This window comes from Mauremys reevesii, linkage group 6, assembly GCF_016161935.1.
Source record: "Mauremys reevesii isolate NIE-2019 linkage group 6, ASM1616193v1, whole genome shotgun sequence".
NCBI lineage: Eukaryota > Metazoa > Chordata > Testudines > Geoemydidae > Mauremys > Mauremys reevesii.
This window is the reverse complement of record NC_052628.1, coordinates 115,568,423-115,595,627: the sequence shown is the minus strand read 5'-3', so window position 1 is coordinate 115,595,627 and position 27,205 is coordinate 115,568,423. Positions and strand designations below refer to the sequence as shown.

The 27,205-nt window shown below is 44.0% G+C and overlaps 1 protein-coding gene across 2 annotated transcripts in view; it reads left to right on the top strand.

The window, feature by feature from the left end:
• Positions 1 to 27,205, top strand: part of PALM2AKAP2 (PALM2 and AKAP2 fusion) — a 771,069-nt gene that overhangs the window by 447,520 nt on the left and 296,344 nt on the right. For both annotated transcript variants that reach the window (XM_039543348.1, XM_039543349.1), the window contains 2 exons: positions 3,376 to 3,456; positions 25,413 to 25,543. In XM_039543348.1, the coding sequence (XP_039399282.1) occupies positions 3,376 to 3,456; positions 25,413 to 25,543 (212 nt within the window). Of the gene's footprint in view, positions 1 to 3,375; positions 3,457 to 25,412; positions 25,544 to 27,205 lie in introns of those variants that run through there.

Sequence of the window (27,205 nt, the reverse complement as noted above, 5' to 3'; positions counted from 1 at the left end):
CCCAGAGCCTGCACCCCCTACCCCAGCCTAGAGCCCCCTCCCACACCCTGAACTCTTCTGTCCCAGCCTGATGCCCCATCCTGCACCCCAAACCCCTCATCCCCAGCCCCACCCCAGAGCCCACACCCCCAGCCAGAGCCCTCACACCCTCCCACATCCCAACTGCCTGCCTCAACCTGCATCCTGAACCTCCTGCACCCTGACCTCCTCATCCCCAGCCCCACCCCAGAACCTGCACGCCCAGATGGAGCCCCCACCCCCTCCTGCACCCCAACCCCTGACCCAGCCCAGAGCCCCCTCCCACATCCTGAACCCCTCTGCCCCACCCCTTGTCTGGAGCCCCCTCCTGCACCACAAGCCCCTCATCCCTGGCCTCACCCCAGAGTCCACACCCCTAGCCGGAGCACTAACCCCCTCCTGCACTCCAATCCCCTGTCCCAGCCCGGAGCCCTCTCCCCCCCCGAACTCCTCATTTCTGGCCCCACCCCAGAGCCTGCACCCCCAGTTAGAGCCCTCACTCCCCTGCACCCTAACTCGCTGCCCCAGCCCAGTGAAAGTGAGCGAGGGTGGGGAAGAGCGAGCCACCGAGGGAAGGGGAATGGCAGGGCAGGGGGCGTGGCCTCAGGGAAGGGGCGGGGCTAGGATGTTCTGTTCTGTGCAATTAGAAGCTTGGCAACCCTATTTCTAGTACTTTGAGCAACTGCTTCAAAAGTAGCAAATAGTGGGGTTTTACCACTTCTCTTGGAAGACTGTGCCACGGCCTGACAAATCTCATTGTCTGGAAGGTCTCCAGTCAGCTACTCAGTTTTCTGGAAATTTCCGCTCCTCTAATTACCTCCCTTTATGCCAACTCTAATTTACACTAAGACTCTTTTACATTGTGCTAGCAAAATAAAGGAGCCTTTGGTGGGTGTAAGTTCTATTTACACTCACTTGAAGGCTCCTTTACATTGCTAGACCAGTGTACATAGGAATCAGATCCTCTCTCTTTCAGTATATGTTATAGATAGTGCAGGTATGTATATGCTCTACAACTGGTCAGAAAATGGGCTTTTTACTGTGGAAAATTTTTACTTTTCAGTGAAAAATCAGAAACCAAAATATTTCACCCATAAATATAAATATTACAATTTGGATAACCCATTGCTGTACATCATGGGAGTTTTAGTTTGGATGCCACATGCTCCAGATCTCATTGTAGGCTGGACTCCCAGATTGGACTACATCTCCCATGATGCACCCTACTTTCCATTGTGAAGGGAGGCAGTTGCATCATGCGAATCCCAGGCGATGTCGCCCAGATCATAGAGGAGAATGGGGATGGAAGGAAAATGAACTACAATTCTCATGAAGCACCACAGCAAGATATCCCATAAAATGAAGTATTTCGATTAGGTGTTTGATTTTTTTGATGAAAAAATTAAATTTTCTGCAGAAAGCAGGCACTTTTCAAGAAATTTCATTTATTAAAAACTTAGTTTCCCATCAAAAAAATTTAGAAAAATTTTGACCAGCCCTAATATACTTATATATTTTTAGTTAAGTCTGTGTGTGTGAAGTATATAATTCGCTATATATGTAGAGGAGATATCTATGTAGCAATAATAATTGGAGAGATATACCAATCTTCTAGAACTGGAAGGGACCTTGAAAGGCTGTCAAGTTGAATCCAGCCCCCTGCCTTCACTAGCAGGACCAATTTTTGCCCTAGATCCCTAAGTGGCCCCCTCAAGGATTGAACTCACAACCCTGTGTTTAGCAAGCCAATGCTCAAACCACTGAGCTATCCCTCCCCCAATTTACAAAGTCACTTATTATTGTTCAAACAATCGTTCATAATTGTTTGACCACCTTATCTGTCCTCTGTTCATTAATCCAGCTCTCTCATGATTTGTTTTAACATCTGAAACCCCTAAGTGGTTCCAGCAGCTTCCATTTTTTTAATCAACCTGTTACAAAAATGTTTTCCCCTCCACCCTATAAACATGGGCATTTTCCTCAAAATTACCCCTGTCAAAGGTCCAGGATAGGCAAGAATCAATCCCAGACAAGTGACATCTTTTGTCTACATATCTGCAGGGCTGAGAGGTGTAAACCACTGGAAAAAGGAGAATTCCCAGGATCGCAGTGGGACACTCAGAACTGGTGTCTGTCATTGCAAAGCCCCAAGATACAAAGTTGTGACTTTTTTGGTGTAGCAAAACTACTTGAGGTCACTTTTAGAAGTTTTTAGTGGCTTCCTTTAAGGTTTGTAAAGTTGGGCTCATGGTAACTAAAACATATGGCTTCACAGGTGGAGGGATGTGAAAAACAGACCCAGTAAAAATTGATTTGTGGGCATTTGTGTCTTTCTGCATCCATCTCCTCACAATTTCCCCCATTGCCCAACCTGTTTGCGAAGAGGGAACTGCTCTGAAGCAACCCAGGGGGAGGGAGGGGCAGAAGAAATAGCCAATAGCATGCTTCAATTGATGGTATGAGGGAAAGCTGGAAGAGGCTATCAATGGCTGTCTCGCAACAGCAAGGGATTGAGAAGAGGAGGCCAGAATTCCCTTGCTGCAGGGGGAAGGAAGGATCCACTGCCTGCTGAAGTGGATGTTGCATCTATAGACCTGCTGAAGTGCCAGGGTCTCAGTGAGTGAGATTTTGCAAAGCACTCACAGCCACTCACGACTGGACTTATTCTGCTGTCATGGAACCCTTTTAAGGGAGAGAAAATGGTTTGGTCAACTCAGTCCTAGGCTTTTTCTGCTAAGATTACCAAGAAGGGTGCCAGTTGCTTAAAGTACATATTTTTCATTTGTGTTTTAAATGACTCAGCACTGAAGCTGGCTGGTGGGTTAATACAGTGCTTTGAAGAGAAGCTGTTCCCATTGAACTCAGGTGGAGTCTTATCACGGACTTCAATGGGAGAAGGATGCGGTCTGTAATCTTAGTATTATTCCTCTTTTATCAGTTATGCAATCACATGCTTTCTTTACAGGGTTATTGTCGTTCTTTGCGCCAAGCAAGCCTTAATTTTGACCTTGTAGAATAATATACACAAGGGTATCCATGTCCCTCTAACTCCATTGTTAGATAGTATCCCCAGGTTTTTTCCCTCTCCAGGGCTGTGTACTCAGTTGCTGCTCCTATGGCTGAATGTGAGTGAGGAGAATTTCTCCTGCTCAGTGAACAAGTAGCTAGTCCTTAGCTGACATGTTGCAAGGATGCTGCCGTTTGCATACCCACAGCCAGAGAAGCAGGTGAAATGTCTGTGTGGATGGCATTGGTGACATCTGTACAGATGTGGTTGGCTGCTTAAATTCTCTTTTAAGAATCCGCAGTCCTTAAGGCACTCATCGCTCTGACGTGCTCTCTCTTTATTTTCCCAAGGAAAAAAGGAAAAGGCAGACAGAAATAGAAGGCAAGAGACAACAGCTTGAGGACCAGATACTTCAACTACAGCATTTCAAGGTAAGGGACTGATGCCAGAAATGATGGATTGACTAAATCTGTTCATTATTAGACATGCAGATCACACGTCTGGAAGCCGGGAAGAACCTGCTCCGACATGCAGCTTTCCCTGCCGGAGCCTATCTCTTTCAGCTAATCATGTCCTGCCTGTTCCTCATCCTGTGTCTTTCTCATACACAGGACATTGTTACTGAAATGGCGTAGGTAGCAGAGAGGCAGAAGGGTGTGCATGTGTATTGGTATTAAATGCTGTTATTTATTATACAAAATGATAAGATGCCAATAGCTGTCGATATGGGTGTGCACTTCATGGATTAAAAGAGGTCTTGCTGTCTACAGAGCTGGCTTGGATTTTTATAGTGTCGGTCACTCTAGCATACAAGCATTAGCTTTTGAGAGAGAGAGAGAGTGTAAAGGTTTAATTGCCATGTGCAATTATAAAGCATACATAGCATTGTAAATCTTATACATACGTCTCTGCAGAAAGGGTGTGTGCACATGTGCATCTAATTTTTACATATACTATATATATATTAAAATATGGCCTGTTTTTTCCAATGCACTGAGCAATCCCAGTTCCCACTGAAGTCCATGAGAGCTGCAGCCCATTTGAAAATCAGCCCAATTATTTTTATTTTTGCTGCAAGTAGACAAGATTGCCTTTATACCTGTATGCATGTAAGAAAGATGGGGAAAGACACATACACACACACAATGCTTTTGTATCCAACGATGAAAAGAAAACTCTATATTTGGGGCCAAATCTCGCTGGACTAACTCAGTCAAGGGATCCTCTGGAATGCAATAGGATTATTCATCTGAATAAAACAAGGGGGGTTTGGCTTTTGATCTGTCCTTGCATCAAGCATGCTCGAGTTTATTTTAAAATGACTATACTATACTGTGTGTGTGCATTATATATAAAACACATACACAATATAAATGCGTGGGTGTAATACACACACAGTATATGGGGTACTCTGTGTGTGTGTGTAATACATTGTGTACACACACATGCTCAAAGAGCAGACTTCAAGTTGTGCTACAGACAGGATTCTTTTCATATATCTCTAAGTCTCCATCATAATCTGTAAACTGTGCTGTGGGTTTTAGACATAATGAATTTAAGTCCAAGTAATTGATTGCAGCCAAGGCAAATGCTCCATCACTGTCACCACAAACCTAGTGGTGACACACGTTGTCTCTTGCATTATCAGGAGATAACATGATTGCATTCCTATGGGGCAACATGAGTTGCCATTTTGTTCAGGCTGCCATTAGATCCCAGAGAGAGAATTACTTCTGGCTACCACGAGCTAATGCGACAGGGTATGCAGGATCACCCTCTGGCTGGGAAGATAACATGCATCTCTGATGCTTTCTTATTGTAAGCTGGGGATCTTCTTTGCCATGTTCACTGATTCCAAGCGCACCAATTTGGGCTTCCCATGAAATCCTATCAATTAGTGTGTTTGGAAGGCTGGTTTCAGATGACCTCATTTTTTCCACTGTATTTTTGTTGTGTGTGTGTGTAGTTAGGTATAAGAATATCATCATCCTTGGAGGAAGTAACACTGTATAAGGTAGTGTTATTGGGTCAGATACTCCACCGGTGTAAAGTGGTGGTGCTATATTGACATCAGTGATGCCATGCTGATTTATACCAGCTGAGGATCTGGACCGTTGCACATATTCCCCAAATGATGCAGGGGATAATTACATATGTTATTCCCTTTATTATTTGACTCATGAATGGACCAAGACTAATAACAGTAACAGTCAAAGGAAAGTCAGGGAGGTCAGAATTAAGACAATATATGGTTACATGACATATCTTTGCATTTGGGAGTGAGGAAATGTACCTGTGTTGAGACTATGGCCCCGATCCATCCCTGCACCAGTGCTGAGCCTGGCACAATGACCAAGGGACAGAACATTATGCTTCCCTTATACAGCACTGGTGCAGCAAGCAGCACAGGTTACAGCTGCCCTAGCTCGTGATTTCACTGAAACAGTCTTATGGTCATTGTTCTGCCAAAGAAAAGGTGTAGGAATACCACAACCACATCCACTCCTGGCCCCAGCATGCCTTCTAAACTGGGGCCTCTTGCAAGAGATGATGGAGAACCAGCTATTCTGGTTCTGTGCCACATACCTCTGTGCCTGATATTCCACAGATGGTCCTTACCACTGCTAGGCCCTGCCTAGAAGGATTGCGAAGAAGCTAAGGGATGCTAAAAACCAAAACCTTAGGTCAAGACAGATCTTATTCCCAGACAGGAAAACCCTAGAGAGTGGGGGGCGGATCTGAGTGCACATGATTAGCCTGTTTTCTATGTGTTTTGACCCTGAGGATTTCTGGTGACTGCTTGTTTTATGCTCTCTGGACAAATCAGAACTTGGTTGCTCCCGAAGCAAAGCACAGCCAGATAAAATGCTGCTTTGGCAGCAGAGGTTCATCCTGGATCATGGATGCTGTTGGAGGGGTGATACCGTACTTTTGTTTGTGTGGGAGCAGAGAAAGCCAGGAGACTCTTGAGTATCCTCTTCATTTAGTGTGGTGGTCAATTATATGGAACTGCAGGCAACCAACTAAAATGTTATCTGGCCTGCCTGACTCATGTCAAGTATTGTAGAGGGAAAAAATCTAATTGTCTGTTAGTCTTCCAGATTCAATGCCATGGTGCCATCATATCCTCCCCTAAACTCCCAGAGCCAAACCTTCACTTGGTGGAGATTAGTGTGACTCGACTGGAACCCATGGATCTAGGCTAGCCTCTCAGTTTCAGAGGCTCTTGACAGAAACTTGGTATAGTCATAAATGAAATGGGCTTCGACCCATTCTATAGAGGTTATTTGTCCAGGCCACAAAAGTACTGCAGGCTGGTTTAAACAAACCTTCAAACGTGCCTCTGGATCATTAATGTCAGTGGAGAGCAAAAGGACTTTGCATTAAAATTAGCAAACTTTGCTCTGGAAAAGCCTTTGACTGTAATAGCTGGGTTAATCCTACGACTGTAATAGCTGGGTTGATCCTGTAAGTATAAAAGCTGGGATGTTTATCCCAGCATTTTAGCCTCCATCATAATGGCACTTGCTTGGTTCATGTTTGTGAGAAGTTGTTATATTTTATTAAATATGCTGTATAAAATGATATGTCTGATTACCTAATAAGGCTTGGAATACTACAGGTATCTGGATACATTCATACAATTAAGCACACTGAAAAAATATATAAAAACGGTAACTCTCCACAAGCATTCCTTGCAGTTCACAGGTGGTTGAGAGCAATTAGTCCTTGACTAAATGCCTCACAATATGCTCAGTTCATTCATTTTCCCGCTGTTCTATACACGGTTCAGGTTGAGGGCCCAGATGTGAGAGCTGACTATGATTTGAGGCAGTATAGTATGCAATCTATCTCACAAGGGTTAGAATTAGTGGATGCATGCTAGCATGGTGCCTTTCACTACATATTTTACAGACACTTCTCACTATTAGAGAAATATTTTCCCTGTTTTGTAGATGAGGAAACTGAGGCACAAATATAGTCTATGACTTATCCATAGAATGTCTGCGCAGAGCAGCAAACTATTGATGGATCTCCAGACTCCTAGAGTGAGATCCTGGCCCTCCTCTCTGGCCCCTTTAAGCCAGGTAACAGAGACAGCCAGAGTGGAGTAAGAAGGGGCTTTAAACGTCCCAGCTCTGGCTAGGAGAGAATTCCCCTAATACAGGCACCGAGGGAGACGGCCATAACGTGGAATCTCCATTACTGGAGATTTTTAAGAGCAGGTTAAACAAACACCTGTCTGGGATGGTCTAGATAATACTTAGTTCTGCCATGAATGCAGGCGACTGGACTCTGTTACCTCTCAAGGTGCCTTCCAGTCACACTGGGGTGCCTCTTCAGGCCCCAAAAGCAGCCCAGGATTGGGAAGGCATAAAAGTGGCTTAAGGCCACCTCCCCTGGAGAGCAAGTTCTGTGCTGCTCCTTTTAGATGCACAGTACAAAATATCACCCCCAAGCTTACCCCATAGCTGCAAGACAATCCTTCCTCTTTTACAGACTGCAGGATGTCTCATTATACCTTTAACTTCATGCTTCACAATTCATCAGATGCAGGGAGGGGCGGGCCAGCGCGGCGGCAGCCAGCCTGGCGGGGGCAGGCTGGGGGGGCGGCATTTGGCTGGGTGGAGCTGCCGGCCGGGGCTGCCGGGCGGGCACACGGACCGGAGCCGCCGACGGCATGTCATGCGTCTGCCTGCGGCCCCCTCCGTCCTCGGCTCGCTTGAGCTCCCGCCGCCGCAGGCGGGCTGCTCGCCTCCGGTCCCCCGCCGGTGTGGGGCTGCCAGGAGCATGCCCCGCCGAGGGAGCGCCCCAAGCCCCATGCCCCAGCCGGGGGGCGGGGGGAGGGGACCCGGGACTGGACTGGGGGGGCGGCGCGCAGCGCGCCCGCTGCTGGGGGCTACTTTGTAGAGCCGCCCCTGATCAGATGCATACTTATATAACATCATAAGCAGGGGTGGCTAAACCTGGTGGAAGTTGAAGTTTTACAAGACCCTTAAACTAGAGTTTGGGTTCAAAAAGACGATCAAAACAAATCTGACTTTGTTCTCTTTATTCGGGTACATTAACTATTGAATGTTTTGACACCATGTAATGGTTTTGTTTGTTTGTGTGGGTATATCCTGTAGGCAGCAGCTGCATCTAAGAAGAAGTTATTTCGTCAGTCTTTAGTAGAATGAGTCTTCTATTTTTATGGATGATATTCACAACTTCTAATAAGATCTGTATTCCAGGATCTAACTGCCTCTATATTCAGCTAATCAGAATTTATAAAACTGCTTACAATAATATTATTTGGTGACTGCCAATAAGTTTGTAGTAACCAACACTGTAATATTAAACTGAATGAAACCGAATGAAAAATTCTTTCAATATACTTCCATTAGTTGTTACAATACATGAATTTATCGCACAATTCTTGAACCTGAAAGCTATCAATATTATGGCCCTTTGGGGGTTAATATGTATTTTTTTAATAACCACAGTGTATGAACACTTAATCTACAATGTAATTATAGCTTTTATTTGGATAGAATCGGGGTAGTTTTATTATGTAGAGGTTATGTTACCACATGGATTTAGCTGAAACTTCTTTAGCTAATAAGAAATTTTCAATTTTAGTAGACGATAGTACTGCTATCCTCAACTTATTCTCCCCATATAAAAACATCTGTCAAACATCAACTTATATATAAAACAGTTTGGAAATATGAAGCTAACTTTTGTAAATGAATAATTAGGAATGCCTACTTAGGCTAGAAAATTAAATTCTTTAAATTAAGCCTTAACTCAGCAAAAAAAAAAAAAAGCCACTACAAATATTTGTCAACGATTCCATACTCTATTTAGCATGACCACTCGCTCACTGTTCCAAAGCAAAGTACATATGGTCTGCACCACAATATAACTCGAGTGAAGTCATTTTTCATACATGTAATGAGCCAAATCCTGTTTAGTTACATATAGGGAAGTGAGGCACAGAGAGATTAAGTGATTGGCCCAGGGTCGTGCAGGATGTCTTTGGCAGAGCAGAGAATTGAACGCTGGTCCCCTGGCTAGTGCCCTACCCCTGGACCATGCTCTGTATGGAGTTGTATAAGTGTAACTCAGAATTTGGCCCTGTACTAAAATATTACTACAGAGTGTTCAATGTACTGTACACGGTTTTATATAAAGAATATATAGAGGATGGGGATCAATTGTTCTCCATGGCCACTGAAGGTGGGACAAGAAGTAATTGGCTTCATCTGAAGCCAGGGCAATTTAGATATTAAGAAAAACTTTCTAACTATCAGGGCAATTAAGCTCTGGAACAGGCTTCCAAGGGAGGTTGTGGAATCCCCATCACCGAAGGTTTTTAAGAAGAAGTTAGACAAGTACTTATTAGGGATGGTCTAGGACTAGGTTTACTTGGTCCGGCCTCAGCACAGGAGGCTAGACTTGATGACCTCTCAAGGTCTCTTCCAGCCCGACATTTCTATGGTTCTGTATATCAGAAAGGTTCACCAGTGGAATTACAATGCACTCTCCTAAGCAGCATACAGCTATACAACATTATCGTTTGAATTACTTTAGATTGTAATCTCTTTGGTGTAGAGAATGTCCATTTATTGTCTATCTGCACCGTGCCTGACACAGTCGTGTGCAACCTGGTGGAGTCCTCTAGAATACTTATCAAGTGATGCCTGCGCAGGTTTGAAAGAAAGATCCTTGAGGGGAACTCAGCATCCCATATGCATGATCTCCCCTTCCCACTGACCTGATATTTGCTTTAGAAAGAGTCCACGTGACCCAGATTTAGCTTTTTTAAACAGTGAGTGTAATTATTCACAAGAGAATTACAGACATTAACCCTTGGGCTGCAGCCCTTTTTAGCACTTTGTGATTGAATGAGGCGGGAACGTGATAACTCGGGGCATCCAGAAGCTTGAACATTGAGTAGAGCTACTCTTCTTTCCAGGAATTGTCCTTGTATAGTGGAGACTATTGACTCTCCTAAAAGCTCCTGCAGTTTTGTATAAGGGATGGTGAACTGGTCCCGAAACCTTGGCTCATTTTCTTTCCAGAAGTGACTCTGGAATGAGTATTTGGATTAAAAAAGTAAACAACCTTTTGGCTCACAGTGGAAGCAGAAATGCAAATAATTTGTGAGGGAGGCTGCAGTAAAGTTTTCAGTCCAATTGTGCTGAGTAAAGAGGGTGAGGTTAGAGACAGGACTGCTCCAGATCTGGAATTACCAAAAACCAGTGGTGTTTACCTCTGGGATTTGGGGTCAAGACCATCTCCGCTTTGGCTAGTTCCACTAAGATTTGGATAAACATCTGACAGGAGCCGGATCATCAACTGGTGTAAATCAGCATTGCTTAAGGGAGTTAAATGGATCTGTGTCAACTTAAACCAGCTAAAGATCTGGCATTTGAACATTTCTGTGCTCATCCTGATTGAATCCAAACGTTCAAGGTTTGCCCATAATTACTTCTCCTGAAATGACTTAACCACCATTTAAAAAAACCCCACATCTCTCTGAATAACTGGGATTGACATGTTGTTGGTATACATCAGCATGACAGTGTAGGCCAACTTTGCCCTATCCCCATGAGACATGCTGAAAATTAGACACCGAGAACCTGGCTGGAAATTAGATTTCAGTACAACAATTTTTATTTCATTCAAACTTTTTTTTTAACTTTAAAAAACGTATACAGAGCTGGCAGGTCACATTTTTTTAGCCAGACTTACTTCAAATCCGCAATTTTAAACCCTGATGTAAATGTTAAAAAACCTCTCGCTGTGTTGTAGCTATGATTCCATTACATGTAGTCCACATAATATTTAAGTAATCTCCTAGTTAGAGCAGGCCTTTGGGTTGGATGAATGATCTCAGTGAGTGAGACACAAACTCTGCTTTCTGTCTCATGGAGATTTTATATTAGCTCTTACTTTCTGGTTTTTCTTAATCTAAAATAAGTCCACTAGGCTGAAGAGGCTGGGTTTCTGTCCACTCAGTTTACATATTTTAGAAAGCGACATGATATTTAACTATGAGACATGAGCAATTTAGCTGTGATGCAAAAATATTTACATTGGCATTCACCCTAATGTATGAGCTGCCCATGGGAAACTTACTGTGAGACTGCAATGTAACTGACACATTTTCAAAGTGGCCCCAATCCAGCCACTAGAAAGACAGCTACAGTTGTTTCACCCATGTGTTTGCATGAGCAAAACCTCAGATTTGTGTGCGCAAACTACACTTGAATGTGTAGGTCACTTAGCTATCCAACCACCAGACTTCTCAGATGTTGCTGTGTGTATAGGCAAATCAAGTTGTGTGTAGGTATAGTTGTTACAGCTGATTTGAACCTGTAAGTCTACTATATTGAGCTGGGACAAGAAAGGGCCCATTCTGTGATCAGTTCTTTAGTCAATATCAAGAAAATAACATAAATAATTTCAGATTCTATTCTTACTCCTTAGTCTCCCGGCCAATTTTTGTAATATTTACAATCACGTTTCCCTGTTACTTAAATAATTTCTTTCTTTCTCCCCTGTTGGTGTGTAGAAGGCAAACAGGGATAAGCGATTGACTGACTAGTTAATTGAAGGGCTGCCAAATGCACCAACTAATAACAAACAGACAAGAAAAAGCGAGACTTTTCTCTAATCTCTTTCAGTTATAGTAATTTTGGGTGTTACAAGTAACAACAGCAGGTGATGTTCAAACAGTTATTTTTGTGCATGAGACCTGCCCCAACATCACACGTACCAGCCACTTCGTGCACATCTGTTTTCCCAAAACACTCTCCCTGCTGCCAAAATAGACACTAAGGCCCCTTGCCGGCATGCAAACGTTGCCCTACTTTAACTATACCGGTATCGTTTCAGCAGCATAACCCCTCTACTGTGGATTATACTGATAGCAATGTGTTTATACTGGTATAGCGGATTCCCATACAGGAAGGGAAATATTCAATACATGTACAAGGCACCATTACACCAGTATAACTGCTTCCAAACTAATGGCTGTTCTAGTGCAACCATTCCACTTTCTTAAAAGATCACACCTCTAACTGATATAGCTAAACTGGTACAAAATCTGTGTGTAGACCAAGACTAAAATGTTGGAATTAGGTCATATTTGAAAGCATGTTAGCTAATGTAATTTTAATCACAATTTTGCACTTAGTATAGGCCCTGTTTAACACTACAGCTGGTTGGGAAAAGTCAAACATGTTTTGCTATAACTTTGTCATCTTCATTTAAAAAAAATCCAACCGCTCTCTACGTGGGTTAAAAAACATTTTTAAAAAGTCAAAAAAAAAAAAGTTAATGTGAAAATCTTTAATTAACTCTATTTAAACAGCTTTAAATGGGTTAGCTGGTCTGTGCTGATTGTAAGTGGGAGGCTAAGGTTGACTATGCCTTCAACTAGCTACAGTAAAACCTGCCAAGAGTGACCACTATTGAGAGTTAGCAAAAGTAGTTGCTTGTAAGAGGTGGTCTTTCTTTAAAGGTTTGCACACTAGAGAGCGGTGGTGTTCTGTGGTCTCTGCAAGTAGTCGCTCATGGGGTTTGGTCTTGCTTTGAGCAGGGGGTTGGACTAGATGACCTCCTGAGGTCCCTTCCAACCCTGAGATTCTATGATTCTATGACAGGTTGTCCCTCTTCCAAGGTGGTCTCTAAGGCAGGTTTTACTGTAATATGTTCTCAAGGTGCTAAACTGTCTACACTAGGTGCACAGTTGTGATTAAAATCATGTTAAATAATGTGCTTTCAAACACAACTTCATTTCCTAATCAGGACAAGGCTGATTTAATGCTCGCTTTTGAAGAGAACAAGCATGTTACGTGGCAGTTAACATACCACGGCAGAGAGTTTGTGTGACACAAATAATTATGTCCCAGATCCCATTAGCATTGCGAAACTCAGTACCTGCCCTGTACTGGAGTGAGTCATTCACGTTATGCCCGTCAACACGAACTATTTGTTAGAGGAAATTTGAGTTCTGCTCCCTTTGCAAATGACCACCCAGCTCCTCTTTTATAAGTCTCCTCAAGCACTCAAATTTCACATGAAAACTGCAGATTGCAAAATAACTCTGAAGTCTGAGCCACACCAGGTGATTTTTGGAGCACAGCCAGGCTAGCCTGTTCACTCGCGAAACAAGTAACATAGCGTCAAGGACCAAACGTTCAAAAGCAGCCTGTGTATCCGCTTGCACAGATACAGTTGCCTTGCTGCATCCAGTGTATGTCCACAAATCCTCTTTGCATGTGCAGATTTATCAAGGAATGTTTAATGGTATCGATCACCAAAGCACCTGCTCACACTGCATCCAGAGAAACCATCCATCTTCTCCCCCTTGGAGGCTGGGGCAGGGCTAGTGGGAGAGAAACGTAAAACGTGCAATTCAGAGCACCCACTGGTGCTGCGTGGGAAGGAGATGGGAGGAATCCCAGATTTATTTTATTTTTCTGCTTGGTGAGTTTGGTTTTGTTTTGTTTTTTGCTGCCACCTAAGTTTTGCCACCCTAGGCAGATGCTTGTTCTGTTCACATGCACAAGCAGGTTCTGATACTCCCAGTGTGCCCTCTGAGTCTCATCTGCTTAGCTGACTGACAAAAATGCTATGGCTGTCAGTGCAATAACGCCCATTTAGCCGCGAAGAACAGAGCTGGGTTTTGTTCATTCTTGGACATCATCCGTTCCAGAATGTTTGCTTGGTGGTGATTTCTGAAATACAAAGGGCAAATCTGAATGCTCCTGATTATCTTTCATACATCATATTATACTGGTGTCCTGATACATTGCATTCACTTAATTCAATGGAAGGGCTGTACTGTATGAGGTTTCGGTTGTCCTACTCCATGATTGGGGGATTTTTTGTTAAATGAAAAGTCTTGTCCTCTCTGGTCTACATGAGACTTCCCAGAAGCCTCATTCTGAGAAAAATTAGATCACAAAGATTTATTAGTTGGATCAGGGCCGCCCAGAGGATTCAGCGGGCCTGGGGTCTTCGGCGGCAGGGGGCGCCCACCGCCGAATTGCTGCCAAAGACTCGGCACTTCGGCGGCGGGTCCCGGGACGGAAGAACCCTCCACCACAGGTCTTCAGGGCACTTCGGCGATGGGTCCCAGAGTGGAAGGACCACCCGCCACCGAACTGCCGCCGAAGACTCCACTCCAGGGGCCCCGAAAAACTCTCGTGAGGGCCCCTGTGGGGCCTGGGGCAAATTGCCCCACTTGCCCCTCTCCACCCCCCCGAGCAGCCCTGATTTGGATATAGAGTCTAAAGCTAATTTGCTCTCATCATATTAACTGTGTGTGAGAGAGCGAGAAAGAGAGGACAGTTAAAATTTTGAGGTCAGACCCTTTTCTGACGTCATTGTCTTTGTGGCAGGGCGCTGGCAAAGAGATTTAGGAATCCTCTTCCCATGTTGTGTCAAGCCGTGCCCCATCCCATCTGTGTGCCTGGCCATAGCGGGGACAGTTGCAGACACATCCTTCATTAAATACAGTTTGTTTAATTGCCTTTGTGTCAGGATTGTAAATGGAGTTTGAGGACACTGTCTCCAGCACTGTCCCTGTCCCATAAAAAATATGCCCCTGCCAACCGGTACTTCAGTTCATTTGTGGAACAGTTGCTTTCTGCAGACATTCATGTGAGTAAACCCCAGGGCCTTGAGCACTGAAACTAAAAGGCCATGACAATGGCTAAAGCAAACTGATTTTTTTTCATTTGAGCTCATGCTTCTGGAAAACCAGATTGGCAGCGTGTGCTGAGCTTTGAAAATGAGCCCAGAGCTTCCGGAGCAGCGGTAGACACCTACATTAGGTGCAGTTCGCATAACTGCATGCTCAGGTGGGTGTCTGGAATATACCAGTGCCCTCCCTGCGTGGGGTGATGTGAAAGTGGACACAAAGATAAGCGTGCATGGAGTCCTAAGGCTTCATTTTATTTAAAATATTACCCTAAAAGTTAACTTAACCCAGAGAGACACACAGTCAGTAAATGCATCTTTAAAGGGACCCGCGATGAAACAAGACTGTTCACCCTTTCAGGAAATGTTTGTAGAGATTAAAGCTGACAGGTATAAAACGTGCACCAACTGATTGTTGGTCTGGAGGTGCACCTGTTCACACAGTGCAGTTTTCTTTCCTATTTGCCTGTCTACTCTGTTCTCGGGCAGGCAGGGGCCTGAAATAGTCAAGAATCCTGCGTTCAGCCGGAAATGGGATTTCTTCTACATCTCTGTACTCTGCCTGCTCACGAGACTGGAGAGGCAGGGCAGATCGGTAACACAATGGGAGACCATATTCCCACGGTGCACACCCATGATTCTGAAGAGAGAGACTCTGGATTTATTGTTGAGAAGAGCAGAGAAGACCTTTTTTGTTTGTTGTGTTACAGCCCTCTGTTGGGTAGGAGGGGTGGCTGATATGTTAACATTATATGTGACATGGTACTTTTTATTAATTTAAGTAAACTTCAGGGGTGAAAGCCTTGATAGCATCCCTTTAAGTTTGATGTTTGTATAGGATGAAATGGTTGTTTTGAGCATAAAACAACTCTTATCTGAGTTTTCTAGTCTGGCGTAATATTGATAGTATTTGCAACGAGTTTCAGGTCTCAAATGCTGTTTGTCACTGAGAAATATTCCAGGCCAAAGCCAACCCTGATGTCACGCCATTGACTTCAGTAGAGTTGCACCGGTGAAGATACGTCCCGTTAGTTGTATTTTGAAAGAACATCGATGGCATGTATTGTTCCATTTTCATTACTTTTCTCTCAAGAGCAAACATAACATTTTAGTGGAGGGGGCTTTCTGGGGTCACCCTTTGACCTTTATCTGATCTCCTGAGACTATCGGTTTCCTTGGAAATATCTTTGGCAGCCAGAGGAATGGTGAGCATCAAATATAGCTGACCTTAGCAAGAGCATTTTTCTAAATTATTTTTAAAAATCAAAATGAGATTGAAGAAATGGAATTAAAATGTTGTAGCACTAACCGAATTTAAAATAACGATGAAAACCAACATTTTATCTTAAAGGGTAAAGATGTAAAAATCTGGCCCTGGAGCTGTGCCACTGGCTCCAATGGGACTGCATATATGAATATGTACTACTCTCCTTGAGTAATGGCTGCAGAATCAGGTCCTAATTCAGCAAAGTTGAGATGAGCTCACTGAAATACAATACACATGGAACCCAACTATGGCATTTTTACAGGGTCGCTTTCAAGGGTATAATAGCACTTGAAAATGCTGTCAAAATAAATAACATTAATTAAATGAACATTTAATATAGTATTAAAATCAAACAGAGCATTGTAAGCAAAGGTATATTATTTTCAATGGGGCTTTAATTACAGTATGTGCATTCATGGGGTCGCACAATGGTCCCTTTATAGGACAAATAGTAAACAACTTGAAACCCCTGAAGGAATTAGTGTCCTAAATGCCAAACCTTGAGACTACAATAAACATGATTAAATTAGGCCTTGCCCCATGTCTCTGTATTTATTGCAGACACAGTATCTGTTGGGGTTTGATTCTTTGTAATACCGATTTCCATCTTTTCTCCCATCTGCCTATTAGCACCCAACATAAGTTGTACCCCTTCCTTGTACATTATAAAGAAGATTGAATTTATTTCCCTTAATTCTATCAAAGCACATAGTGACATGTAAGAGGACTGAATTGTGCATGGCAAAATCAGCTAACTACGGAGAAGTGTACTAAACTGGAACACTGAGGGACTGATCTTCCTCCCATTAAAGCCAATGGGAGTATTTCCACTGGCATGATTTGATTTCCATTGAATGATCTAGCCTCGAGCAAGGTCATGCACTGGAGTTAACTGGGTATAGACTATTAGGCCCTCTTGTTATTTTTGTACTGGTATAACTAGTTCAGTAATTTTTTTTATTTAAAAATAGTTATATCAGTACAACCCATAGTGTGGGTGTAGTTATACCAGTATAAAGGTGACTTATACCAGGATAGCTTACTCCCTTCATGTACAGAAATAAACTATACTAACATAAAACACATTGATATTGGTATAACTGTGTCCACTCCAGGGAGATTGTATTGTTTTAACAATACTGGTGTAGTTCAAGCAGGGCAACTTTTGTATGCAGAGAAGCCCTAAGATGCTAAGGCTCATAGTAGGCCTCATAAGGACTCCTCAGGAGTCCTAGGGAAATTATAGCATGTGATCATGTAATTTAGAGATTATATTGCAATGCATATGTACAAGGGGCCGAGTTAAGGTTGCCCTGGCAGCCTTAACTGTGGCAATTCTTAGCTTCTGAGTGCTTCACGTAGCAGATTTAAGAGATTCTTAATATTTTCTCTCTGGTGTCACTATATAGGGTGAGATGTTGTACCTCTAAGAGGCACAGCACAAATCTCACAGCTGTGGGAGACATAAGGCAAAGGTGGCACTTGCACTCCCCTGAGTCCAGGCCTCACCAAAGGCTGAAATATCTGGCGGGGCTGCTTGTGTGCAGTTCCACAACCCACAGCTGCTCAGAATGGCCTTAGCACTGCAATTCACCTCCCCACCACCGCCCGCCCCAATGCACCCTTCTCAGCTCTGGCCCCCAACCAGAGCTGGAGCTTTTGGGGGGTGGAAGGGAGCACCTAGGGGAGCCTGTGGCTGCCTATCAAAATATCTGCTGTGGTAGAATCCTGCACAAGCCCACTAAGAAGCTTGTCTGTCCCTAGACACTGCCACATCACTGTACAGGGGCTGTAGCAGGAGGGAGAATGCATCCCAGACTGTGTGTACTGTATTACATGGACATGTGGTGTGTGTGTTTGTTTTATATGTATGTGATGTGTGCATGTATATAAATAATATACTTTCAGATGTTCTCAAGCATGGCAGGGTTACCCATATTTTGAAAAATGTTTCAATTTCTTCACTTCCCAGAGTATCCTATATTGGATTCCCCATGTGATATTAAGTAACTGCAGCTAGTTCTCTCGAATCTGTATCCTTTTTTTTTTCTGTATGTGAAAAGAAATCCCAGTATTACAATCCAACTGCGTCTCAGCCACCACCTCTCACATGTGAAGGAAAATGTGGTGACGGTCTCACCAAGGCGAGAGGATTTCTAACACGTCATGACATTCCTGTCCCTAAATACATCCTAACGAAGTCACAGCTACAGTTTCCAATTACAGGTTCCACATTCATTCCATTTACAGTTTCCAAGCGGCGGTTTTAGTTTAGGGGCGGGGGGCGAAGCAGTGCAAGTTGTAGCTTAAGAATTTCATATAAACAGAAGAAACGTCATTAAAATATCATGAATAGCTTAAAATACATTGTTACCCTGAAGGGATTGACTTTTTCCTCTTCAGGCTTCAGCATAGAGATTCAGTAAATGCACGTGGTAAAAACAGTGGGATTCAGCTGACAGTAAATACGGAGCAATTATTAAGTAAGTGCTTTACTTCAGAAGGGACCAAATTGTGCCCTCTTCAGGGCTGCATTAGGAACTTTGGTCCATATCTATTTGACTTTAAATGGAGTAGGTTGTAGCTGCCTTTTATCTTTAGAGTGTGGCCTGTTTCTCAAAGTTAGGTGCTGGATCTGAATGTCTCCCAATTGTAGGAGTCTCCATATTTGGAGTTTTGATTTGAGCCCATCGCTGTTTTTTAAAACAGAGTTGTGGCTCGTGGAGGCTACGTATTCCATCCTGCAGTGGACCACACTCCTGTATTAACAACGAGGACAGCCACAGTCTGGACTGAAGAACGTTGTGGTCCTCACTGGGGGCTCGTTCCAGACTGCAAAGTTCTGAGCACTCTGTCACCAATCCAGCAAATCGCTTATGCCCTGCTTAACGTTGTCAGTGAGGCTACTCACATGCTTAAAGTTAAGCACAGTCTTACGTGCTTTACTGGAATGGGGCCAGAGTGATCAGCACCATCCAGGTGTTATCCCATGACCAGCAGGCCCCACTTTGACTATTCCCTCTTTGTTTCTTGGGACATGTAATCACCGTGAACCTGGTTCACCACTTTTGTATGTCCATAGTTCGTACTATGGACTACTACTGTTTCTGGGTCTCATTCAACCAAGTGAGATGTTAACATGGTCAGCATTACTCCCTGGCTTGAATAGAGAACTGAAATAGCAGCCAAGGAAGCTCTCTGAACAGCTGATGCAATTCTTCAGGGAGAATCTGCAAAACGCCACCAACAAAGGCAGTTATTGTCTGTGACAGTTGTGGTTGAAGATTATCATTAGTAATGCTGGACGAACCCAAAACTGATTATAATGACGACAGGCTCAGCTGGGTCATGAGCTTGGGCAAACCCGTCATGCCAAAGTTCTCAGTGATCCACTGATATTTCTCTAACATTATTGGCTAGAATTTTCAAAAGCATATATGTGACATAGATGCACAAGGACTGTTGACTTCAGGACTTGTGCTCCTAAATCACGAAGGAGCTTTTGAAAATCTCACCCATTATTACTTTTTAAAATACATTTTGTTTTGCTATTTAAAAAAAAAAGCAGGAAAGAAAAGGCAAGAGAATGGGGGATACTACAGTTTTTCCTCCCTGCTTTTTTTAATAGCAAAACAAGATGTATTTTTATAGAATTAACATAAAATAGCAAATTGATTACACAGATTTTTAAATTACCGGCTTTCATCAAATGTGTCAAAAACCAAACTGCTGTAGAGAATCATATTACAATAGAGTCCTCTCAATAGAAACACCCAAATACCTACTCTCTCCGCTAGCAGCTGTCCTGATTAATTTTTAATTAAAAGAGGCTTAAAATTAAATATTAAACTGAATCCAAATAATCTCACCTTTTCACTTTACTGCTTCTTTTAGTCCCTGATTCAGCAAAGCACTTAAGCACATGCTTAAATTCCACAGCTTAACCTTAACCATGTCCTTATTTGCTGAGTCAGGGCCTTAATCTGTGACTGGCCACTTCTCTATTAAGGGAGGGGATCTTGAACTTTTATGGCTATTCAGCATTTGATTAAGCACTCTTTAACTGCCTGCATTGTAGCAACACATCCCTATTATGCAGAGTTTTGACTATTACAATAGCAGTGCTTGTTGCCATTCACTATTATTAAGCTAACTAGATCTCTTGGGAAACATCTTAGAAAACAGACAGTCTTTATTATACTGCGCTGTATCCAGGACAGGTTTAATGTATCACATTGATGAACACTGGAGGAACGGAGCAAAGCCCACAAAAGGAGTCCCGGACTGAGAAACAAAAATCCTCAGCCACAACTACCTGGAATGCTGACACAGCTGGGCTGTGAGCCACAGAGCATGGGGAAGATGCTTCCTCCATGCAGTTTATGACCAGTGGACAGACCCACCCTGGCAGTCCCCCAGAACAGAAATCCAACCTCCAGCCTGCCCCAAAAGAGAACCATGGAGACAAGTGTGCAGGGAGGGCTGCGTCCTCCACCGTGAGTCTTCCCCGTTGATGCCTCTCCCTCCACGCCTTTGACTCGCAGTTACTAATCTGCATTGACCCCTGGGGTGGGCCAAACCCTATCAAAAATCTCTCCTCTTTTAAAGTGCGTCCCTAACGCCGAAGCAGTCATTCTTCTCCCAAAGGTTGCCAACCACCCATGATTGTCCTGGAGTCTCCAGGAATTAAAGATCAATCTTTTATTAAAGATTATGTCATGTGATGAAACCTCCAGGAATGTGTCCAACCAAAAATGGCAACCCTACCTCCACCATGCTGGTTCTCAACCTTTCCCAGACTACTGTACCCCTTTCAGGAGTCTGATTTGTCTTGCATAGCCCAAGTTTCACCGACTTGCTTACAAAATCAAACATAAAAATACATGGGTGTCACCGCGCGCTATTACTGAGAAATTGCTTAGTTCTCATTTTTACCATATCATTATAAAATAAATCTATTGGAATATAAATATGGTACCTGAGCCTGTTTTTCATTTGTGAGCCTTGTCTGAAGCCTGAGCCCCAGCCGGCAGGGCTAAAGCATGTAACTGTGGTGTGGGGCCTTGGGCAGTTGACCCGCTCGCCACCCTCTAATGCCGGCCCTGCACTTGTGATCCCCCTAAACCCGTCCCGTGGCCCCCCCTCCCCGGGCTGCAACCCCCAGGTTGAGAAACACTGATCTAAATGAGTTGAGTGCCCCCTGGAAGACCTCTGCATACCCCCCATGGGTGTGTATACCCTTGGCTAAGAACCACTCAAGCATTTCATTATAATTAATCTGTGTGTGCACCTGTGCCTAGTTTTAAGACGTATGCGTTGCTTTAAAAGATGGCACTGGTTTTAGATAGTGTGACATGTCGAACAGTTTCGCAGCACCATGGCCCATCACTTAAAGCACAGCAATCGGGAGTCCCGTCTGGGTTCGAGCCCTGGTTCCCCCCACAGTTTGTAAGAGGAATGAAATTAAAAGACAGCACACCGCGAACTAATGCAAAGAAATGCTAAGTGTCTCAAGCACAGCCAACCTGTGGAACTCATTGCTCATTGGAAGCTGGATTTTTTTAAAGGGCTGGATAATTATATGTCTATTAATAATAGCAAGTGAGGCACGTTTAATACAATCTCATACCTGAGGGCAATTTAGTAAAGCAGTTAAGCCTGTACCTAATGTCAGTGGGACTTGAGCATGTCCTTAAATGCTTTCCTAAATCAGGACCGAATGATTTACCACCAGGGTTAGGAGAAAATAACCCCCAAACACTCTCACTCCATGCCTCCATGTATAGCATGGCACAACTGAGCAGATGATTTTGCTTTCTTCTGAAGCATAAAGTATTGATCATTGTTGGAGGAAGGCACAACTAGAAGGTAGATTAATGGCCTGGAGAACAATTCATGTCAATGGCAAAACTCGCGACATTCAGTTGTATCTGATACCCCATCTACAGTATTGGAAATCGTCTGTTCTATGAATGGGAGGGGTTATTTTTTAAGGTGTAAGGGGCCTGATCCATAGCCCAATGAAGCTAATGGGAGTTGAGGTTGTTTATAAAGTCTCATTTGCTTTTTCATTTTACATTACTTCTGTACAAGCTATCACATTAAAATCTGCTTCTCTGCTATGCAATAGATCACCCAGGGATAGCAAATAGCTGATGCACAGGTTGTGTGTGCATGTGCGTCTGTCTGTCTGGCCACAAACAAAATGAATTTTTCTTTACTGCCAAAAAGCAGTTTGTTTGTTTTTATACTGAGTTTCCACAAATCTGGTTCTGTAATACCTAGAACCTCAGCACTTCAGTAAAAAGTCTAATGGCACAGGTTTGGGCAGCCTTTGAATTTAAACCTATTTGAATTGTCAATGTCCTTTAACAGCTTCGCTTTGTAGACTGCAGAAAGGATAAACGTACATACCTGGTCACTTTCTAGACCAGGTGTATGGGCTCAGATTTGAAATAAGCCCTGTGTCATGGAATTTTTCCCAAAGTCATAGAATAGGTTTCGCTGGCAAACCTCATTGGAGTATTTGGCAGGATGCAGAAATAATCACTGACCGTTAATAAGCACCATCTTGTCTGGCTTCACCCACACAGGTTATCTGTGGTCATAGATGACCAGTACAAATGAAGCAAGAGAGCTGGAACGCCAGCTGTAGACGTTTCAGGTGGAAGCTGACCAATTACAAAATTAAGGGGTTTTGAATGTTTATGCTGCAGCTGTGCAAGGGCAAGAGCAATTCTTCACCCCCCTCCATTAGTTCAGGGGATTTGAAGTGGTAGACAGCAGAGCAATCCACACTGCTTTCACTGGGTGACTGACACAAACCTCTCCCATTGTGAGGAAATTGCTGGTTACGTTGTGACTAAAATCAGATGCAGGGTGGGACTTGGAGTGGACAAACATTAAGTCTCTTCTGGATGGATTCAGGCCCATGAGGTTAACATTGGAGCCATGGGATGCTTCATTCTGCAACCTGCCCTTTGGACTCCTATCCTCCTAGCTAGTGAATGGCACTGGAAAAATCTGGGTTCATTTCTGGTGGAGATTGTCAGCACAGCCCTTAGGGCTGCATTCGGATACCTTTACACGAGCCAGGTAGTAATTTCCCACTCAAATCATCCCATTGACTTCTGCTGAGCTATACGTGGCGTAAGCGCTGCTCACTGTGAGCTACAGAAATTTGGCCCTTTGGGAGTGCAGGTGGCCAGGCTATTGTATAACCTTTGCTAAAGAAACCATCCCTTGATACTGACAATCTGGCTCACTATCGTTTTGTATCTAATCTGGTTGAAACAGAGAAGGTTGGCACAATAACAAAGGGATATAAACTGGCCGTCAACTAGTTTAGGCTTGAAATTAGATGAAGGTTTCTAACCATCAGATGAGTGAAGTTCTGGAACAGCCTTCCAAGCGAGAGCAAAAAACCGTAATGTGTTTCAAGACTGAGCTTGATAAGTTTATGGAGTGGATGATGTGATGAGACTGCCTACAATGGCAGATGGCCCATCCGCGACTGCTATTAGCAAATATCTCCAATGGCTGGAGATGGGACAATAGATGAGGAAAGCTCTGAGTCTCTACAGAGAATTCTTTCCAGGTGTCTGACTGGTAGATCTTGCCCACATGCTCAGGGTCAAACTGATCACCATATTTGGGGATGGTAAGGAATATTCCCCTAGGTCAGATTGGCAGAGACTTGCAGGGGTTTTGCCTTTCTCTGCAGAGTGGGGGCAAGGGTCACTTGCTGGCCTGAGCTAGAGTAAATGGTGGCTTCTCTGTAACTTGAAGTCTTTATATGAAGATTTGAAGCCTTCCATAACTCAGCCAGATGTTATGGACCTATTACAGGAATGGGTGGGTGAGGTTCTTTGGTCTGCAATATGCATGAGGTCAGACTAGATGATCATGATGGTCCCTTCTGGCCTTAAAGTCTATGAGTCTAAGGCTGTTGGATGACTCTAAATAGTGAGATGCCTTCGATCTTCTTGATCCTTGTCAGTTTGGGTACAGACCTGGGTATGGAACAGGAACTGCACTGGTGGGTTTGGTAAATGATCTCTTGCTGGCAATGGATGAAGATTAAGGGTGGGATTTTTAAAAGCACTTCTTCTTAGCATATGTGCAACCTGTGACCAGGATTCATCACTGAATTTGGTCTGCTGGTAGGATCATTAGCTTCCCCGGCTTGGGCCGGGTACTAACGGGGAGTTGGAGGTGAAAAAGCACTGAAGTGGCTTAGGAGCACAAGTTCCTTTGAGAGTCACTGGGACGTGTGCTCCTAAATCACTTAGGTGCTTTTGAAAATCCTATTCTCTGTGACCATGCTGATAAAGTGAGATCTATACACTGTCTCTGATACCACTGATCTTGATGTCTTGTTGACTCACTGGCTGGCTGTAGCAATAGTAAACATGGCAGCTCCATTTCCTCCTTGTTCCTTTTTCTTTCCCAGAGGCTGGCATCGGACAATTAGCCTTCATTCCTAAAGGTGCTGTTGTCTGGCATTCCATCTTGTCTACTCTTTTCTACAGCATGTATATCGGACCAGCGGGAGAGAGGGGTTAGTGAGAAGGCATGGGCTGGTGTGCTTTAGGCGTACCGACCCCCTAAGTGTATCTTACCACTCGTAGATTCACCAGTGTGTCTCATTGGATGACAGCTACTGGGTAGGAGCTCACTCCAGATGAGAGTGTACTAATTCTGATAGGCTGAGGGGCAAATATATGGAAAATATGGTGAGAATCCAATGTACCATCTTACTGAGTGTGTGCCACTGCCACTTGTTACCACAGTCCTGGGGTGATGTTCATTACCCAGCTGCTGTTAAACTAGCACATAGTGATGTAAGATTTTTTTTGTCTTGGTTTGGCTAGGAGATTGTGAGCATTTCCATAGGCACTGCTTTTGGTAAATATATTTTAAAAAATCACAGTGAACATCCATGGCCTTAATCGTCTTCACTTTTCTAAAACATGTTATGTTTAGACCCCCCTGCTTTTTGTTGGAGCATCGCTCTTTGCTTTTGATTCTGTAAGTATTTTATGTGGCTATCCCTCCGAGCCCTTGCATTATAGCTCATAAGATGGCCTATATCTGGGCTGGGATTTCACTTCTTCTAGGAGTGGTTAGTTTGAGTGGTTGAAAATTCAGTTTTCATTAGCAATTAAAAATAACTTCAGATTAACAAATCAGTGGCGCAATTGTATATACTGTAAAACTGACACTCTGACTTCTGGCTGACCTGACATCTGGATAAACCCCTCAAGGATTAGCTAGTGTGTATGATGTGTATAATATTTAAAGTGCTAATTAGTGATTCAGTGAGGGCTATCAAATATTTAAAAGCAGATTTGGCTTCTCCTCCAGGTCAGGGAATACAGTTTTCCTTCTTACAACTCTTCTCTTTTTTTTCCCATGTAGTCAAAAGCGCTTCGAGAAAAATGGCTGCTGCAGGGTATTCCCGCTGGCTCAGCAGAAGAAGAAGAAGCCAGAAGGAGGCAGTCAGAAGAGGATGAGCTCAAAGTGAAACAGCTTGAAGACAACATCCACAGGTAGGTGCAGTTTTCCTTTACTTTCACAGGGGTAAATTCTGCCCTCTGTTGTGCATGCGCGGCTTCCCATAAACTGGGCCAGATTCTCCATTGCCTTGCGCCTCCTGTAGTCATGACATCAGTGCACAGTGAGTGCAAAAAGTGTGTACACGCTGCTCACCATTCTGCTTTGCACTGGTGTAATTGACTACACAGAGAATCTCGCCCAGGGAATTGTATGGGTGCCTTCAGCTGCAGAACTTGGCCCCTACCTTTTTTTTTTTTTAAATCAATTTCTCATTACACCGATTTGCTTTTTTTGTTTCAAATGATGTGTTCTAAAACCAAGAAGAGCAAATGCTTTTCCTCCTGGAGAGCAAGCTCAAAGGCCAAATTCTTCGATCAAGTTATTCCGGTGTAAATCCCGAGTCTCTGAAGTCAGCACAGAGCCAGCATAAGATTGTCCCACAGCCTTCATGCATTTGCAATTCAGGTCTGCAGAGTGGTCTTGATCCTGAAGGTGAGAGCACTAGGAGGTGGGAGACCTGGTTTCAATTCCTTGCTCTGATACAGGCCTTCCAGTGTGCCCAGTAAGTCACTTAGCCTCTGTGTGCACCAGTTCTCTCCTCTGCCACAGTGACACCTGGCCACTAGAGTGAAGGGATAACAAGGATCAAGACCTCTCTGAAGACCTGAATTCTTAATATATAGAACAAGTTCCTTTGACAACTAGATCCCTCCCACCAGATCCCATTGAGGCAAGTGTAAGGGAGAAGTTCATGGAAGATAGATCCATCAATGGCTACTGGCTAAGATAGTCAGGGCTGCAGCCCCATGCTCGGGGTGACTCTAAACCTCTGACTGACAGAAGACAGGAGTGGATCGCACTAACTGCCCTGTTCTGTACACTTTCCCCAAAGCTCTGGCACTGGCCACCATCAGCAGATACTGAGCTAGACAGACCATTGGTCTGACCCAGTATGGATGTTCTTATGAGTGGTGGAGAAAGGTGGAGACATCAGGAATGTGAGCTAGAGGAGGGAAGCAGAAAGAACTGCAAACATCTGTGGCAGAGCTCTGACCTTGCTCCTGTGGGTCCTGCGCTTCTAGGCGGTTTATGCTTAGCCTCAGTGGCTCACTGTGACCCTCCACGTAGCCCTTCTCTCTCTAGGGCCAGGGTTACAGTCTACTGAGCCCTTTTCATCATAGGCTGCAAGGAGGTTGGTGAGAGAACTCCCACAGTCTCTGTTCAGCCTCCTGTCCTGACAGGGACCTGACTTCCCCTCCCAGGAGCTGTTCCTGTAGTGGTGGGTTGGGGGGAACCCGGGCCCGCCCTCTACTCCGGGTTCCAGCCCAGGGACCCTAATGGTAACAGTTGTTGGCAGCCAACCTTTCACTGCCAGAGTTGCTATATTTCCCTGGGCCACTTCCCCACAGCTCTCCTGCTTCTCCCTTCTTCACCCTTACCTTAGGGCTCCCTTAACCAGGGTTTGAGGGTGTCTTCAGTAACCAGCCCTTCAGCCGCACTTCCTCTCCTCTGGCTCCCTGACTCCCCTGCCTGACTGGAGTGAGCCCTTTTTATAGTATCAGCAGGGCCTTAATTAGAGTCAGGTGGTCACATTAACTGAATGGCCTCACCTGACTCTTTACAGGTTAATTAGAGTCAGGTGTTCTCATTAGCCT